Consider the following 19912-nt stretch of genomic DNA (forward strand, 5'->3'; position numbering starts at 1 on the left):
ACCTGCTTCCCTTCGGACACTTCGGTCACCGGATGCGTGGAGCTTCCACCCCACGGCGATTCTCTGGGACACCTGCCGGGTGTTCTACAATTAAACTCCAATCTGACCCTACCCGGAGACAGTGTCAGACCCAGAGGTTAGGGGCTCAGTCCCAGCAGACAGCCGCACCCCCTTCACAGCCCATCCCTGGTCCACGTCACCTGTGCTTCTGACCAACCGGCTGCGATTGGAGGTTCCTATGACCCCCCTCCTTGGGAGTCCATTCATTTGCTAGAGCGACTCACAGAACTCAGGAAAACAGTTGGCTTCCGTTTGGGTTTATTCTGAAAGGGTATGATAAAGGATACAGATGAATATCTGTATCCTGGAAGAGAGCTGGAAGGGAGGGCAAGGCGTTGGGAAAGGTCGCCGAGCTTCTGTGCCCTGCAGGGGGCGCCACTCTCCCAGCACGTGCTCGCCTTCACCAACCCTGAAGCTCTGTGCATCCCATCCTGTTAGGATTTTATGGAGGCTTCGTTACAGAGGTATAATCCATGAAATCATCAACCGCAGGTGGTTTATCCAATCCAACCTCCAATTTCCTGCCCTCCCTGGAGGTCAGGGGGGTGGGACTGAGATCTCCCCTGGCACCGGCCCCTGCACTCTGGTGCCTTCCCACAGTCCCCTTGTTAATGTGACAGACACCTTTATGGCTCTCATCGCTGGAAATTCCAAGGGTGTCAGAGGCTCCAGGTGGAAATGGGGATAAAGACCAAATCCACACATTGCTTCTCACCATCGCAATATCACGGTTTATCCCCTGGTCTCCAGGCACAGCAAAACGGTCACAAAAGTCCTAAGATGTTGGCACATTACTAGAATCCCATGCAGTCATTGACAACTATCCAGGCCTTTATCACATCCCATGAAAACGTCTCCCAGGACGAGGCCACTCACGTTTGCAGGCTTCTATTCGACCTGGTTCCAACAGCAGGAGTGAGCTCAGCAACACAGGACTTCACCCTTTCAGGCATCTGGAATAATCGAGCTAAGAGACAAAGTCATCACTGCTGAACCTCTTGTGAGGTGTTTATGTGGCACTGGGTTTCCCTCATGACAGCCCACTTACTCATTCCCTCACTCTCAGCTACTTTTATTCCTTCTCTCCATTTACACCCAAACTTTCTGACTCTTGGAAGGGACATTCAGTTCGGTCATTGTGCTGGTCTGGGTCGTTGTAGGCATTCAGACGGTGCCCACCCGGGAGGTGCAGCTGTAGGCACGGTTGACCCCAATTCTGGCAGACGGGGTCACAGCCCCAGTCCCGTGACCGCTGCGTCAAGTAGGGGAAAGAAGAAAAGAGTTGAGGCAGCAAGGGGAAGCCGGAACGCAAGCACACCAGAAAGACACGCTTACAGAGCCGAGCAAAACCGTCACACGCTGTTGCAAACAAGGCACAGGACGCTAAGTTGCAGAAAATGACCACAGACTCTGGACTCCGAAAATGACAACAGAGAGCAGAATTCAGTAACTCAGAAATGTGACAGAACTCAGGCACTGGAAGTTTAAAAAAAAAGTTGGGAAACGAAGAAGGAAATGAAACATGGGGCAAAGAAACATGATACATAATGCCTTGAAAGGAAACAGAATTTGACCGGAAGGGAAATTTTAAATCAAAAAGAAACAAGAAAGGTTCTGCTTCTGCTCCAAAGGGACAACAGGATCTGGGCCTGTCCTCCTGGAAAGGCGGGAAAACACACACACATGACTCTAGACACAGGCCGGCAGGGACTGTGGGGACGCATTCAGAGGAACACAGTGAGCCTAGACTCATCCTGGCTGTTCGCCCAGAGACAACTTTCAGACTGCTGGGGGGGGGGGGGCAGGGGAGAGAGCCTTCGAAAGGGGCTGGTGGTCCTGGAGAACCGAGAGCGTGGTGTGGGGAGGCCGGAGCCGTGGCATGTGAAGGGTCCAGAAGCCCGCACAGGGTCTCTGCCAGAGCCTGGCTGTGTACCCCTGCATCCACAGGGACGGCGTGATTCCATGAGACTGCGCCAAAGGCAAGTCCAAAAAAGAGCGAGTGCTGGGGAAGGAGATCACACGGGGCTGGGAGTCCTTTAGCAACAGCCAGTGCAGCCACCTTGGGGGATACCCAGGGCTTCCAGTATGTTCCCCCACAGGGCCATGCCTCAGTGCTGGGGCTCAACTAGGCTCATCCCAAAAATGCTTAAAGAGCAAGCTTTGAAAAGAGGAAATGGATTCTCAGATCACTGCCACCAGACGGACGCCTAACACTCTTTGAAGGAACACAACAGAATCCAGCAGCCCACAAGATAAAAGCACAAATTCTGGAATCCAAGAAAAATTACCAGACATGGAAGAAAGGCAGGGAAATGTGACCTGTTACCAGGAATAAAAGATCAATTAATAAAATGGGCCCAGAAATGACAGAATCAGCAGACAATGATATCAAAATCAGCTATGATACATATATGCTCAGTGCACTAAAACGTAAAGGACAATTTTAACGTCATGAGGAATGATGCTATCCGATAGAAACTGTCGAGGTCATAAAAACAAGGTAAACCCGAGTTACTGTCCCAAACCAGAGACTAAGGAAACACCAAATGCAACGTGATGTCCCGGATTGGATCCCGGAACAGAAAAAGGGCATTGCTGAAAAACCAGTGGTTTTGGAGCAGTATTTTGTAGTTTAGTCAGGTACCAACGTCACCTTCTGAGTTTTGACAAAAGTCCCAGTTATGTAAGATGTTAATAACATCAGGTACATATCTGAAAATGTGCCTGACCAGCTCCACTCACAAGAAAAACAGGGGACCGACCTAAACATCTAGGGTTTTTCTTTTTGTCTTCCCTTCTTTTGTTTGTTCTTAAGGATAAATGTGGATATTTCACTTTGCTCACTTATAAAAAAATTCTTTTTTTCATTTTTGAGAGAGAGAGAGAGAGAGAGCGAGCACAACTCGGGGAGGGGCAGAGAGAGAGGGAGACACATGTCCGAAGCAGGCTCCAGGCTCTGAGCTGTCAGTCCAGAGCCCGACGCGGGGCTCGAACTCACCGATCGCGAGATCATGACCTGAGCTGAAGTTGGGCGCTTAACCCCGAGCCACCCAGGCACCCCAAATGTGGATCTTAATCACAATTCAGCACATATTTTTACACAGGTATGGGATTAACTTACACTATGAGGAGTGATGTGACGGTGGGGCTGTCACCACCGAGAGCCCAAGGGGTGAGGGGCGGAGCCGCTGCCCGGCCGGGGGACAGGGAGCCGCCAGAGGTGCCGGGGTCCTGCCGGGAGGGCTGCTCCAGCCCCAGAGAGTGGGGAGGAAACACCAGCAGAGGCCGGGACCCCGGGGGTCAGCATCTGGACGTGGCGGCTCCTCCTCCGTCCCCTGCTGTCCCTTGCTGTCCCTGCCCTCGGAGCGCTTTCGGTCAGACTGGTGAGGAAGACAGAAGTTAGAGACGCCCGTGTCAAAAAACCACGTGGAAACCAAACAGCATTTCTAAAGATGTTTTTCACAAGAGGACACGGAGCCCGAGTCTGGGGAGGGCGGGACGGGCGCAGGGGTCGGACGCGCCTGCGCAGGGCCGTGGGGGGACCCGGGTGGGCACGGCCGGTGGTGACTGCAGCCGCAGGCGGGACAGGAGGCCTCGGGCCTTCGAGGGGCCACGGTGACGGTGGGGCTGCTCAGAGGGGCGAGGGGAACCCAGGCTGCCGCGGAGGGAAAAGGGGGGAAATGTTTCCGCGTCCAGGGGGGTAGTGGGAAGAACTGGCTTCAGACCTTATTGGGGGAGAGAGAGGCGGGCAGGGCCACGAGCGCATGTGGAGGGAGGGTCCAGCTGGGGAGGAGGACACGGAGTGAAGGGGGCCGAGCATGGCGGCCGGCGACAGGCTGGACACGGGAGGGGAGCTGCGCTCCTGGGTTCCGAAAGTTCCGGGGGGCCTTCGGGCTGACGGGAGCCAGGAACGAGGCGACACTGTCGGGGACGCCGTGTGCGCAGCAGGCCGCCGGGAGCTGTGGACACGTCGGGAACCCCAGGCCTCCCGGGGCATCTGCAGCCGGTCCCGCAGCTCTGTCCCGAGACGCGGGGCGGCTCCTTCCGTGCACCAAGTGGCAGCGCCTCACGGAGGTCACATTCGGGTCTCTCGTCCTCTCACACAGATGCTCTGAAGGGGCACCCCGTCCCTGACCCTGAACTCTCCTAACGCAAGCACACGGGACGCCCGAGCACACGCAGGTGGCCGACTGCGCGTCCCCAACTCGCTCTGGTCCGCGGTCGCCGGCCGCCGGAGGGACTGCCCGGGACGCTCGGGGACCCGGGCGTGGGGTTGGGGCCGGGGCGCCGGGACCTGAGCACCCCACAACAGATCTGTCTGGGGGGGGGGAGCTTCGGGTTCATAACACGCACCTTTTCCCAGCTTAAAGGACGGGGCGGGGTGCTTTCAGGGAAAAGATTCGCGCGGAAAGACGGGGAGAACAGAACGCCAGGGAAAGGTGAGGCGCACAAAACAAGGCTTGGGGTTTCGGAGGGACGATGGCCAACAGTGTCACCCGGGACAAGAAACGACTGGCCCAAGAAACACCTGCAGCCAGACAAGTGGGGTCCCCTTGGTGACAGGAGGGGGGCCGGGAGGGGCCAGGGCAGGGACGCAGAGAAGGGGCTGCACTTTGGAAGAGCTGAGCGGGTCTTTCTGCAAAGCGGCCCGACCGCGGCCACCGCCGGCTGTCACTGCTGAGTCCCCTCTGCAACGTCGGTCACGGCACTTGCTCCGGGGGCTCCTGCTGCGCTGGCGCAGCCGAACCTCGCGGCTCTTCTGCCCTTATCTCCCACACCCCTGCCCCCAGCCCCCCGCGCGGGGCTCTCTGGCTCAGACGCAGCCGTTTCTGTCTTCCTAACCGGAATACCAGCTCAGCGACACCGGGGACCGTGGCTGCCTCCTTCTGTCCCGGTGCTTCTCGGCACGTCCTCGCTGCGGCAAGCACGTGGCCGCCGACCACCACCACCCCTGGGGCCACCGCAAGGGGACTCTTTCGAGGTTGGGGGCACCAGGTGGCCACCAGCCGCCCCTGCTGTTTCCTCCTAAGACCCGCGGCCTCCCCGGGGCCCCCTTCCCCGCGGAACCACAGCCACGTGAGACCCGCCGGCTACGGGGAGCGTCCGCGCCTCTCCCGGTCTGGCCGCGAACGAGTGGCCAGACCCCCTCCAGCGGAGGGCAGGACTCGGGCTGTGAGAGGACTCGAGTCTGCCTCCTCCCGCGTCCGGTCGTTGGGAGACCCAGCGTCAAGTCCGAGAAGCCACGGCCCCAACCCTGGCGCAGACCGGGAGCGCTCCAGCCCCGGCCGAACGCGCATTTCGCAAACGGGACACGCGTTAGAGTATTTCTAAAACCTCTGTCAGATCGGCACTTTGAGAATTTCTAACGAAACCGGGCAGTATAGAAGCTTGTTATTTTAGGCTGTTCATGAAGCATGAGCTAAAAACCGGTTTTAGAAATTGCGAGGGGGATTCTGAGCTAATTTCGGCAATCCCCTGAAATGTTAACTACGTTCAATACAACAGAAATCCAGTCTCTACCACACAGAACAAACCTAGAAGAGCTGCCTCCAAAAAAAAAAAAAAAAAAAAAAAAAAATCATCTAAGGACTAAGTTTAACAAACAAAAATGGACTTCAAACAAGGGAACAGGGCACCACGGATATGCTTTAAGTTGGCCTTGGCGGCCAACACCCTAAGGAAAAACCCAAGTTCCCGCCAAGGCAGATCGTCTCCGTCGGGAATGAGACGGGAATGAAACGTGAACGTTTTATCTGAAAAGAACCTGTCCACTCCCGGGCTCCAGGCGGAACACAGGCGGGGCTGACACAGACGCAGGAGCTTTTATAGATGTAAAATATTTTATTTGTAAATGGTGATCTTCTAAATCTGTGTCCACAAATTCCAAAACCCATAACACTCTGTATACTTCAAAAAATTCAATTTTTGCCAACATTAGGTACTATTATACAGAACAGAAAACAAAAACCCGGTAGGACAAATACTGGTAGGATGTCAGGATATTGTACAAGAGAAGAAAAATATTCAAGAAACAAATTTCATACAGCTATTTATCAAGAGAAAAATATATACAATTGATTTATTCTGTAAGATAAAAATACATCATGCCATATACATTACAAGTTCAGAACTGCGTCACTGATAGACCGACAGTTCACAGCTCACTTGAATTGTGCACACAGAAACTTCATTTATACTCAGCCTGTGAAGTGTCCGTACCAGAATTTTAAGTACAAAATAAAAAGCTAACCTGGTTCAAAATGCTGATTAAGTTTCTACAAGCAAACACAAAACAGTGTGTGTTTTTTTTTTTTTTTTTTTATTAAAGAAATGTAAACAAACAGTTCATACAAACACATTTTAAAATTACATCTTCCAAAACCCTATCGGCCCGGGTCCTGCAGCCACAACTGTGATCGAATCTCTCTTTTTTTTTTTTTTCTTTTTTCTCTTTTTTTCCTTTTCAAATGTTTGTGTTAAATAGAAGGCTAGAGAGTTAGACTGGAGCCCTGCTACATGATCTAATACGTTTACATGATTCTCTGTGGCTTGAAACAAAGTTCTAATCAAAACTACTTTTAGCTGAAGAAAAGTTCAGCCTCCATTTGGGTGTATCTTGAAGCAGTTATTCACAGTTATCACAAATCGTAAGCACAAAAAAACCTGAAGAAGTAGGGATGCAACAATAGAATATGAAAACATTAGTTTAAATTACCAAAACAGCTATAAAAGGTGGAGTCACAGCCCACACTCCGTTCTATCGGAAGGTGTATAAAACAATTAAGTACTAATAGACCGTAGTTTGCAAAAAACCCCAAATACTCTAGGTTGAAGTTTTGGTTATTACAGAATTATAATGGCATATTTAACAACACAAAGTTGTATTGTAACATCCCCGTGAACATTTTATAAGCACCCGAGCTGCTGCGGAGCCTGGTAGCATTTGGTCAATACTATTTTTATACTGTATTTTTTTTCTTCTCAAAATATTTACATATTTGTACAAAGTAACAGAGTTTGTTAGTTCTGCAGGTAACAGCAGCAGCTTGGCTTTCTTCTAACTTTTATTTAAAAATAGCTTCATTCACTTATTCAATAATAAATACAAAAAGTTTCTCTTATTTTACAGAAATCAAAAACTACAATAAACTGACTCATGGAATCAAGTATTTAAACGTGTTTTAGTGCAAGTTATCGCCCCTTAGCTCCGTCCCTAAGGAAGTCGTTGCAGTACATTCCTTGTTCAGTGGTGTCTACTTTATTTTAAAAAACTTTTAAGTTAGAGGGCCTGCCCCTTTTTCAGATAAGGCCGTGGCCAGCACTTTGGACGTATCTCCCTTTCGCTGGTGATCTCAGTCTTACATTCATAGGAAGCCCCCACCCTGGGGCCCGGCAGCCCGCGGCTCTCCGCCCCAGTAGAAGTTTCTCCTCGGTGAGACTCGAGAACAAAACGAAACACAACAAAACCCACCCGCGGAAAGAAGGAGGAAGGAAAGAGAAAGCAGAAAACAAAAGTGCTGGGCCGTTCCGGGCCATCCCGGCGGCTCCCGCCCGGGGCCGAGGAGCCGGGACTCCCAGAAGCTCGCTTCAAGAAGTCACACAACAGAAAACAAACATCTCTTTCTGTCTGCAGAAGTCAAACGGTGCGTCGAATCGCTTCTTCGTGGGGACGAGCCGCCCGCCGAACGGCGAGGAATGCGTTCAGTTCATCCACTTCCGGCAGTTCACGGCCCCGCAGTGACACGGAATCTTGTGCTGGTCGTCCTCGAAGTCGAACTTGTAGTCGTAGCACAGCTGCCGCGGCAGAGACACGGCGTGAGGGGGACGAAGGGACCGCGCCTCGGTCCATCCGGTCCTCGCGCCGGCAGTGCGGCAGGTGGACGGGAGGCCGGGCCGGGTTGCAGGGGACCGGGGGACCGGGGGACCGGGGGACCGGGGGACCCGGGAACGAGAACCACCCGGGGCCCTGGGAGGCACCGCCTGCAGGCCGAGCCAGCCCGAGGAAGGGAAGGCGGGCTGGGGAGAGGCGCGTTCCACGGCTCCACGCGGCCCCCACGCTCCCTCCCCCATCGCCCTCGGGCCGGACGACCCCTCCCTGCCAGCGGACCTCGTTTTCCTCTGCCCTCACTTAAAAGAATGTTTACGGAGGGCCTCCCTAGGGTGACCGGATTACCGCCCACGTCTCGGACCGGCCCCGCCGTCAGGTAGGTGGGGGTCCGCACGGCCACCCTGCTCACACACAACCCCAGGTGGCCCAGCCAGAAGGGAGGACCCACACCCTCCGGGGCCCTCCTGACTCAGCACACCCCGAGTACGGTGCCGCTCGCCGAGACCTCCTGGGACACCAAAAGGGGACACCACGGAACTCACGCAGTAGCCTCCCTGAGCAACCGAACTACTTAGCACCTGTCACCGGGGCCTTGAGGGGTCCTTCAAGGAAACCTCCTCCACGGTACACAACATGAGGCGGGGGCTCAGAGAGGCTGAGCTACCCAGTCACGATTCCTCAGGCGGGAAGGGGAGGGATGGGCCTGGAGCTCATGGGGCCTCCGAGCCAGGTTCTCAGGAACTTCCCCTCGTTTACTCATCAAGATACTTTGAGATGCACAATGGGCCTTGGGTAAACTCTTGATTTGAAAGAGGGGATTCCAAAAAGACCAAAAACCTACAAGAACGACCCCAGAGCTCTATTCAAAGGGCCGGGGGTTCCAACAGTGTGAACACACGCAGGCCCCAGAACCCCGGGAGAGGGCTCCAGAAACCCACGGTGCTCGGCGTTCCCAGGTTGAAACGTGTGGTGATCGCGTTTGTGGGACACGGGCTTCGGAAACATAAACGAGTGGTCTAGACTAGAAATAACCTTAACGGGGGAAAGGCGTCTGTGAGACCAAAGAAACAAATGTCAAGTTCGGCATCCAGCATTTTGAAGAAAAGAAAGGATAACAGAAGAGCCCAGCTGTTTGAAAATCTTGAGAAAAACCTGGAAGCTCGTCTCGATCCAGTGTGGGTATGAATTCAAGCATTCCGGACCCACATGCTGCCCCCCAATTGGCCACCCACAGCCTTACGGTGGCCTCCTGGGAGCCGTAACGTTCCCGGAGGCCACGATCCCATTTCCTCAGACATCAGTTCGATGACAGGTAAAATCTTTAAGGAGAGGGACGTTGCCCAACTGTGACCAAGGGGGTAAGACCCGGGAAGATGACGCCCGGCGGGCGATGCGGGGATGTGGAGTTTGGGGGGCACGGCATGAGGGAATCGGGAGGAGCTGGCCTCAAACACTGCAATGCTTCCGTGAGGAGGAAGGTGGCGCTCGAATGTCCCTGGGTGAAGTGACAGGGTGGCAGCCTCTGACCTACCACGAGGAGAATTTCTCTAGCAGCAAAGACTGTGGAAAACAACGGGCCAGGCTGACCGTTCAAAGCAGGGAACTCCGTGTGGGGATGGGGGCGGAGCGGACGCGACCCGCACTCTTACCTCCTCTCCCTTCTGGATCCTCCGGTTGGAGCTGATGATAATTTTGTGTCCCCTCTCAAAAGTCACCACTTCTGCCACGCAGTTAGGCGCACACGAATGGTTGATGTATCTGCAAAGCCACCGTTTCAGGAAACTGTTTATTAGGAAACAGCTGGAGGCAGCGTCACAAACTTTCAGTTCTCAGGGAAAACTCGTCCCGTCAATAGAACAGACCAACCAGACCATTTTAGACCAAAATTCTTGCCCGAACTTATCTGCCCTGAATGTTTCATTGCGGAGGCTGTCATGAGCATAGGGGGCCCAGTGAGCCCCACCTCCTGGACCAGACTCCTCTCGCCTCACCTGGCAGGCCCTCCGGTGAGCGTCGCGTCGATCACGTGGTCACTATCCATGCGGAACATGTACACGCCGCGGTTCTGCAAGAGAAAAGTCGGAAACTTCTCCACGTGCACGTTCACCGCAGGGAGACGGAGTCGGGGGGAAGAGGAGCGCGGCCCGATCGCGCTCACTGTGCGTTCACACAGCCGGTCAGCTGACATTTGTTTGCGTGCCGTGAATGTGCGTCAACGATCGTGAGGCAACGCCAGGTTCACTAACCTACAGGTCTATCTACGCAAACAGGACCACCAACTGAGTAAGGGAAGACTGACAGAAAAAAACAAGGAAAAGACAAGAACGTCCAGATGTGCCTTGTGGTCCAAAGTGAACGTAGCAGGACAGATTAGCCCCGTCTCCAGCTTTTAGCACAGGGACAGGGAAGAGGAGGTCACTTACCTGAGACTCGTACAGCTTCTCCTTTCTGTTGGCAACTTCATTTCGAATGATAGTCCCGATGTACTCGATGACCATGGTGTGCTTCTCGATGTCTCTAGCAGCATACAGGCCCAGCCCCTGCAAAAGGCAGAAAAGGGAAAGAAAAGGTATGTACACGTACCTCAGCTACCACTTCAACTTCCCGGACAACCAACGGATCATTTCCTTTCCTACAAAGGCCACGTCCTAAGTGCAGTGCTAAAGACTTCGCCTGAACTCAAGAGCTCTTTTCTAGTGAATACACATACTTCCATATGAAGCAATCTTGCCACTTAAAGTAATGCCACAACTACCTGTCTCAGTCTCGTGTCCTCACACGCAATTCTTTTTTTTAATGTTTCATTTTTAGTTTTTGAGAGAGAGAGAGAGACAAGAGTGTGAGCGGGGGGAGGGGCAGAGAGAGAGAGGGAGACACAGAATCCGAAGCAGGCTCCAGGCTCTGAGCTGTCAGCACAGAGCCAGAACTCACCAGCGGTGAGATCGTGACCCGGGCCAAAGTTGGACACTTGACCGACTGAGCCACCCAGGCGCCCCGTCACACGAAATTCTTAAGACATATTTACAGACTAGCACCGCTGGCTGCCCACAGTCTGCCCGACGTCTTATCTTGCGTGTAATTCGTGCTGAGATCCCACCAACTAAACACGCTAACGGCTTCTGGTATTCATTTTCTCCTGTCACCATTTCCAAAAGGGCACGACAGGACAGTAAACTTAACAAATCAGAAATAGGACTAACCACAGAGGTTATTAATACTGCAGTCAGGTTGCAGATCTGGCGAGGAGTTCCTGGGAGCCAGGGCAGAAGAAGCAGGAAAAGGAGGAAAGTTGGAAAGACATAAAGTTCTTCCAAAAGGGAATCTTCTCCCCTCAAGTTTTGAGTCCTGAGAAATGTACAGGAGTCTGAACTGGCTAAAAACACTGAAACGGGTCTCTCGTTTGGCAATTCAGTGTCTATGCCAGGGGCCTAATAAATCACATTCCATTATGCACGGTTTTAGGGTTCCGGCATTACAAATTCTGGAAAAATAACACACTGAAAGAAATACAATTTCTATGGACATTTGACATTTTCTTGTCCCGATGTGAGTCTGCCTTCTCTGCTCAAACTGGCCGGAAGACAGCAGGAACAGAGTAGGGAGAGAGCATGTGCTAACTGGGAGGGTCCCCAGGGGCAGCGACATCCAGCGGCCACAGTGGGGCACCCAGTACCAGGCGCCTTAGACACTTTGGTGTGTGAATTCTCTTTTGGTGAAAAAAAAAAAAAACAAAAAGAAAATTACGCAATTTATCTGTTCAAGTCCAGGTCTCAGGTGAATGAACCAGAACACAAAAAGTAACACGTATAGAGATCAATATAACTTCATTTGAGAGCGGACAGGGAGGGGCGCCTGGGGGGCTCAGTTAAGCATCTGACTTCGGCTCGGGTCATGATCCCGTGGTTCCTAAGTTTGAGTCCCGCATCAGGCTCTGTGCTGGCAGCTCAGAGCCTGGAGCGTACTTCGGATTCTGTGTGTGTGTGTCTCTCTCTCTCAAAAATAAATAAATATTAAATAAACTTAAAAAAAAAAAAAGGACAGGGAGATCAATGAAAAAGAACAGAGAATCCCCAGTAGGTCCGTGCATATGTGAAAACAATGTGTGATAGTTGTAACCAGTATGGTGGTATCATGATCAGTGTAATGTGGGAGGATTATTTACCAAATGGTGCTTCAACTCGTTATTCAATGGAAGAAAATAAAATTGTCTTAAACATAAAAAATCTCTGAACTACAGATACCTAAGAGCCACATATACAACATAGTCCACTGTCTTCGCCAAGACTAGAAGCGATAGAAAAGTATATACATTTGACCATGTGAAAATTACAACCTTTTTTAAACTTTACTTTCATTTTGAGAGACAGAGAGCAAGTGGGGGAGGGCGGGGGGAGAGAGAGACAGACAGACAGAGAGAGAATCCAAGCAGGCTGCATGCTGTCAACACAGAGCCCGACACGGGGCTCAAACTTATGAACCGTGAGATCACGACCTGAGCTGAAATCAAGAGTCGGACACTCAACTGACTGAGCCACCCAGTTGCCCCTCAAAATTAAAACGTTTCTAAAGAAAAAAGAAACCCTATTTTCTAACAGGCAAAGGATGTTTTATAGGGCAATTCCTCTGTTAGCACAAGTTCTTAAGGACGGGGAAACACAGGAGTATGTAATTTATAAAAGAGCAAATCCAAATGGCGAACGTGAAAAGCTGCTCACTCATTCATCAGCTGGAAACTGCAGTTAAGGAAGGGGTATCAGGCTGGCAGAAATGTAAGAGGACAGTGGCACTACAGGTGGGAAGGGAAGAAGAGAGACCATCTTCCGGGCACTGGAAGAAATGTGCATTTGCAGCCTTTTCAGAAAACCTAAGACGAAAAGTACGTATGCTTTTACACGGTCCTCTCACTTTTGGGAATATTCTCCAAAGAAGTGAATCTATCGATATGTGGGGGTATTCGGTACGAGAGATTGGTGGCACTGCTGTTTTGGGAAAAACCGTAAGCAAAGCAAACGTTTATCGGCTGTGGGACGGTTGAATTAGTTACAGCTCAAGGGCATCATGGAACCTCACAGCCATTAGAATGAAACACCACTCCCTCAGCCACCCTAGAAGTTCCTTGGAGGACTGGCGCGTCAACGATGCTGCAGAAGGCGTAGCTGAATGACCCCACTGGCACATGTGTGCCCGGATGTTTCTGCACTCTTAGGACAGTACGTGGTGCAGACCCAACACTGGGGTGAGAAATCACTGAAACGACAGTGAGGGGGTAAGACCGACCGTGAGGAATGGTAAGAGTGGGTGGGCTACTGGGGAACGTTTCAAATGGAAAGGACACACCGCCGGGAGTGGACCACTGGGTTCCCCAGGAATTGGAGGCGCTCTGCTCTTGAGGCAACAGCAGGAAGGAAAGACAGCGTATCTGTAATTTGAAAACCAAGTATCAAATAGAAACAGCAAGAGCAGAAAGAGATCTCAGGCACAAAATTTTAACACAAAAGAAAGATGAGTAGATAAAGTAGAAGTCACAGAACAAGGACAAGGGAACCAAAACCGGAGGGGGCAGAAGGAGGGCTGGTGGAGACAGAAGTTCTCGACTGCCTTTGCTCGCACTGATCACCCGGGGCCCCACCTCGGGGGCCAGACTGTCAGGTCTCAGAGGTCTCAGGTGACGCTGCTAGTCTGAGGTCCCCACTGTGAGATCTTGGATCTCGTGGGTCCAGTACTCGTCTACAGGTTCAAACAGAAAGAAACAGAGGAACTTGCGAAAGAATTAATGAAGAAACACTTCCAGACCGAAGGCCACAAGTTCCAGGTCAAAAAGAGTCTGGTAAGAGAAACAGCAATAATTTTTTAAAAAAATGACCCAAACGTAACCACATTTTTTGTAAAATGTCCGAATACCAAGAACAACAAGATCCTAAAATCTTCCCGAGAGGAGGAAAAAGGTTCCAACAAAGGAACAAGAATCCCACTGAGTCTACACGGCGCGATACAGGTCAGATTTCTATTTTGAGGAGCTCACACTGGGTGTGGGTGGGACGGGGTGGCAGGTGACAGCAGGGTGACAGCCAGAGAGTGGACCTGAGGGAGCTCTTCTGGGGGGACAGGCAACGAAAGCGGACGACGCTCTGGGCCCGGGCCCACCGTGGCCAAGGCGCACGAGCCGCGTGCACGAGGACGGCGTGCACACGATCGGCTCTAGGGCAACGGGAGCTTCGGAATCCCATCCGGGGACATCGGGAGGGAGACACCGAGCAGGCGGCTCAGGAAGGATGGGCCAGAGATGTCAACTCACACGCTCGGCCTACAGACGGCTCTCTCTGGAGGGGATGCGACAATGTACGCACCAGCACACGCGGGGGCTTTCCTGCCAAGAGGCTTCCGAAAGAGAAGTCCCCGACCTGGAGCATCTTCTGAAAACACTCATCCGTATCTCTCCTGAGTACCCAGCAGCCCTGGTGAACTCTCCACGAATCCGTACGTGCAAAGCACAGCGCCACCTGCCTCCTGCCTCCCACAAGCTTTCATGGAGACGCACAGGCGAGGATCCCAGGGGCCCTTCCTTTCGGCGGGGGGGGGGGGGGGCATCGTGCTCCAGGAGACACACGGAGTCCCCCGTGTTACCGACCGACGAGATCTGACGGGGTGGTGGCGATGCGGTTCCACCCCCGCAGCCGCGGGACCTGCGTCCTCCCTCCCGCCCCGACGGCACACTGTGCCCTCACCTGGATGCGGGACCGGGCCAGGTACACGTTGGACTTCCACTCGGTCTTCATCTTCCGGTACTGCGAGGACTTAGAGTGCACAAACTGCTTGCTGTAGGGCGCGTTCAGCTCGCCGGTGACCGTGCTCTGAAAGGACTTGGAGGTGCTGGTGCTGTTCAGGGTGTGAGGTCTGCACGCAGCGGCACGTCAGCAGGAAGAAATAAAAGGAGAACTGAAGACATCTCCGAATGACGCCACGCCCGTCGGTTCAAGTTCTTACTGACGAGAACGCACATGGAAAGCCGCCTAGCAGAGCCACACGGCGGGTTCTCTGATGCGGTCGGCACAGACACAGCCAGAGACAGCAGGGTTTGTAAGCAGCAGACAAGTCAAGCACAGAAACCACTAATGCGCCTAGAAACCCTGGGCTGTACTATGTGAAGTTAAAAGAAAATACCTTAACACAAACCTCTTGACATGGGCACTCATTTTAGGTTCCGATCGGGCGCAGCCTGTGGGGTTAACGGCAAGAGGAAGCTCCATAAGAGGGTTGCGGCCGTAGCGGAAGGTGTAGTTTTCACACGCCTCAACCCCAGGCAGCTGAAAAGGAGCAGAACAGACGGAGGGTTCGTTTACTGATCGAGACCGCAGGCCACGGTGAGCTGGCCAAAGGACGGCTCAGCTTGAACTTCTGCGGAAATAACCGGTCGACATACTCCCGGTTCACAAAACGGTCCTCTAGCTGGTCCCACAGCAGCCCGCACTTGGATGTGTTTCATTGTTACACACACATTTCAGACCTCAGTAAACCCTGGCGAACGCTCCCTGAAGACAAGCATTAGCCCACGGAACAACCACACGCCAGCCAACACACATGCCCGGTTTTTGGATCTGACTGTTCCGGCCCACGCGTGGGGAGTGGACTACTTCACAACTTCGTTCTTTCAACTTTTAGATCTTCGTTTGGAGTTTTAAAAGTAAATACAGTTAAACAACATTTTGTAAGGTCTACTTTCTTGATTTCTCACTTCTTCCACGAGTTATCACACTCAATTCCCTCAGAGTGTAGGTGGTACCCTAAGAAATTTACTTGTAGAACAATTTTATGGTAAAAGTCTTTTCTAGAATTTATTACTTGTGAGCATATTTCTCTACAGACCTGAAACCCATGTATCGTTTAGAGCCCTTGCTTCTACCGAAGCAAGAAAGTGGGCATATAACTCAGCGGCTTTTGGGGTGTCCTCTGCTTCTCCAAAAACCAAAACTGCAACCAAAACAAAACCCACGAACATCGATGATTTTTTTCTTATTCAAAATACTGCCTTATAATCATGCAGTTTCCCAAAAGCATTGGGTAGACTCACTGGCAAACAGGCTTATAATCCTAAAAGATTGCAAAGACATGTCAGAGCCGGCCTGGTGCTCCTGCAATCCAACTGCCCTCTGGTGACTGGCCCTGGCATGGGGCAGGAACGTGGCCACCAGCACCCTGGTGTCGGGGACTGGACACACCAACATTGCTAAGTGCAGGGAAACACGAGGAAGCAGAGGGGACGAGGGTCCCCTCCCCCACCCAGCACTGCCTGAATACAAAACAACGCTCCGTCCTTGCCCCTGCCTTGCCCGTGCCCTTGAAGAGACCCTGGAACTTGTGAGCCACCTCGCGGAGTGACCACGAACATTCACTGAGGTTTTCCGATGCGTCGCGGGTGCCTCGAGAGACACGAATAGAGGTGGGAGTGAATGCACAGGCAGAGCACGACCTCGAAGTATCAGGACCGTGACGGCTCGTGTTAAAACGGTTCCCCCCAAGGAACACCACGCGCAACCAGAAAGGCGATCTGACGCCCCATTTCGCCCGAGATACTCACGGACTCCGCGATCCGCACCACCGCGGACACCGTTAGGCCAAACAGGTCTTCTCCCTTTAAATATGCTGGAAAGAGCTGGAGCATTTCAGACTGTTTTCTCACACACGCCACGGGCTCCAAAATTTTATCCCAAACACCTACATGTGGCCAAAACAAACAAAAACAAAACAGTTTACAACAAACTTGCTCTCCGCTCAACAGAGAGGAAAACGGGATAAAGTCGAAAACCGAAGCAAAATGAAGACTGAGCCTCCAAGATGTCCCAGTTTCCACGTAAGGCCTTGGAGGCAGCGACCCGACGAACCTGGTATTATCCGCTGGTCAGGTGGCAGTTTATGTCAAAGACTAGGAAATTTTGGGGGGAAGAATGTGTCACACTTAGGAACTTAAACAGTGAAAGTGGAAAGAAAGTTTAACGTAACAAATTCATGCAAGAAGTTCATTCATCTTCATACTAGCACGTAACTTTAAATTTTTAAATGATTAGTCCAATTAGCAGTGTATAGAAATACATTTCTTTTTTCTCAGATTTAAATTAGAATAGGAAATTGGTATTTCCACTAGAATTATCTTCAGGGCATTTTCATACATTTTTATAAAAATCGCTGGGAAAAAAAAGCAATTCCCAGTACTTTCTGCAACAATAAAATGACCGCTTAGGTTTCACGGTATGGTCAAAATTAAGCGTCTAATTACTCGCTGCTAATATGTTTAATGTCTGACGCTACTCATACGAGGCAACGTACAGAAGATGCTTTGAATATGGCTCCCGCCCTCTGACCCGGAAGGCCCCAGTGCAAACAACAGGCAATCTTCACGTACAAATCACCAGTTTATCAACTAACTGTGTGTTCAAACACATACTCTGATTTTGAGTAGGTCTGGCAAGTGCCGGGAAAGTGGCGCGGCGAGGACAGCAGGTGCAATACCTCAAAGAAGCGAAGATTTGCACGTGTCCGTGAAAACCCCACATCTGTGCTGAGGTGGTCTGAGGCAAGCACGAGACAGCACACGGGAACCCGGGCGCGACCCGTCTCTGCGGGGCACACGAGCGCGACGTTACCTTTAGGGGAGGAGTCGCTCAGGACCAGGTCTTCGTGGCCTTGCTCCACGATTCGGATGACGAACACCGGGCGCCCCTCCTTCTCCTCGATGGAGCACAGGTAGCGGCAGCGCCTGTTGGCGTAGCGGGTGCTCCAGTACAAGCGGCTGGCCTCGTAGCCCACGGGGAAGAGCGCCTTGGGGGAATGGAACGCCTGCATCTGCTGTGGGAGCAGCTGGCCGATCGTGTGGAAGATGAGGCTTCCGACGCGGAAGGTGTGGTCCCGCTCTCCGCGCTGCACGATGCTAGCGATCTGTCGCACCTCGTCGCGTTGAACGTAGACCCGTCTGAAGACCGCGAAGTAACTCAGCTCCTGCTCGTGAATTCCCTTTGGTTTGTGCACGGGACACAGCATCGTTTTATCCTTAAAAAACATGCATTGTGCTTTAATGGCGCAAGTGAAGTGGTAAATGTTGGCGCACCGAAATCTGTGGCATCCGCTGGTGGCGCCCATTTTATGGCAGAAGACGCACTTCATCTGCAGGCCCCTCCTCAGCGCCAGCTCCACGTTTATCAAGGCCCCGGCCTGGGTCTCATAGACCTCCGTGGACCACAGCGCACAGTTCAGGTGGACCCACACGTCCAAGTCAAGGTTGAGCAGCCTTGCCGGTCCGTCGGTCAATCCATCGCCCTCTTCGTGGCAAAAGCAACACTTCCGGTAGTCTTTGGGCACAGGGTCAGGCTTAAGGGACGTGCCCAGCGTCTTCAAAAACTCGTCGATTTCATCCTCACAAGGGGGTTTGAACGTCCCCTTGGGGATTACAATGTGGATGCTCCACTTCTTCCACTTCATCCCTCTCCACTTTTTATTAATCGGCCTACAATCTTCAAACCCACCGTGGACAGTTCTTAGCCGAGGCTTTAACTTGACTGTCACCTTAAGCTCGTCCGGCTTGGCCTCTACTTTGGCTGCTTCAAAAGCCGGAGGGAAAGCGATGGGGGGTGACGCGGGGGGAGAAGCTTCTTCCTGGAGCTGCGGGAGGCAGTGCACGTCCAAGGTGGAGATGTTGTTACTGTACTGGTGAAACGCTTTGGAAGGCGTCTCTCTTACAGGAGACTGTGGCAACGGAGGGGCGGATTCCTGCACAGGGAACAAGGGCAGCTCTAGAGCAAGAAGCCGAAAGGCAGGCTTTCACAGGCCCTGGGCCCGGGGGGCAGGGAAAGGCTCTCTGAGCAAGCGTGAGGGGTTCGCGCACAGCAGAAGCGGCCGCCCAACCCCGAGGGCGTTGATGAGGGCAGGACAGTGCTGGGGGTCCCTCCCCTGGCCTGCTGGACAAAGCCGTGATCTCTGGAGAACATCCTGCTCCTACACCTTCTCGGACACTCCTGTCTACCCAGGAGAGACCCAGAAAATTCCACGCTGAAGAGGGGCTAGCTAATTCGTACAATGGAGCAGTGTCTTTTGTTAAACCAAACAAGAACTTGGGAACGTGACCTTCTCTGAGCTTCTCCGCACTCTCTGAACTTCCTGACTGCTAACCTTAGGTTGAACTAATCGGCACAGATGTGAACGAAGGGGCAGCAGTCCCTGCCCTCACATAACATGTCACTCTTCTCCACGGCTGCCCGGCTCCGACCCCGCTGCCTGAAGAGGTGAGCTCAGAGAGACGCCCCAGGACTTTTTCCCCGGGGACACGGTCTCACCCCCGACCCACGGGGCTCCCCTCTTCTCACCTCCCCCCGGCCCCCAGCCAGGTATCTGAAGAGACACACCTCCTGTAACTCCAGACGCAGGCAGGAACAGTGCACCAAATTAAAAAATTGTCTAAACCTATTTGACATATAGCTTGATTTCATTATACTGGAGACTACTGCCTGTTACAAAAATAAGAGTCTCCAGAACCTTCTTCCAGCAAAGACAGAACAGTGATCTGCAGGAAGGGCTGTCAGCACCACCTCACGGGAAGGCTTCCTTCAGCATGAATGGTTAAGGACGGTTCCCCGCGTCAGCCATACACTCAGATACACTTCAGTCACACAGAGGCAAGTAAAGGAGACCATCTCCACCACGACGTGAACACGATGCTTTCTCCCCAAAATACATGAGGAGACTTAAATTGTGTTTATGAACAGGTTTTCCCGTCAGGGTAAGATCAATACGAGTTGTAATTATTGTTGTAATTCAATTAAGATATTTTTAATTAAATAAGTAAAACTAAAGGCTGTATTACTATTAGTGTTTTAGTCAATTCTGAACTTTCAAGATAGAATTCAAGCCTACTCCCCTCATCGTGGAAGCGGGATTTCTCTGAAACAGCACGGGCCTCCCTGCCTCCACCCGCAGCACATCTCCCTCCGTTTCCTGCACGCGGAGAGCTATGAACCTGTTCTGTTCATTAACGTAACC

General features: G+C 52.2%; 1 protein-coding gene across 1 annotated transcript in view; it reads right to left on the reverse strand.

Moving 5' to 3' along the window:
• Window positions 1–5886: 5886 nt before the first annotated feature.
• Window positions 5887–19912, reverse strand: part of KMT2C (lysine methyltransferase 2C) — a 285187-nt gene continuing 271161 nt past the window's right edge. The window contains 8 exon segments of the mRNA XM_045496257.1: window positions 5887–7854; window positions 9538–9646; window positions 9880–9953; window positions 10312–10428; window positions 14614–14782; window positions 15050–15192; window positions 16464–16600; window positions 17527–18646. Coding sequence (XP_045352213.1) covers window positions 7762–7854; window positions 9538–9646; window positions 9880–9953; window positions 10312–10428; window positions 14614–14782; window positions 15050–15192; window positions 16464–16600; window positions 17527–18646 — 1962 coding nt within the window. The 3' untranslated portion in view covers window positions 5887–7761.

This window comes from Leopardus geoffroyi, chromosome A2 (genome assembly GCF_018350155.1).
Source record: "Leopardus geoffroyi isolate Oge1 chromosome A2, O.geoffroyi_Oge1_pat1.0, whole genome shotgun sequence".
In the NCBI taxonomy this organism is placed as follows: domain Eukaryota; kingdom Metazoa; phylum Chordata; class Mammalia; order Carnivora; family Felidae; genus Leopardus; species Leopardus geoffroyi.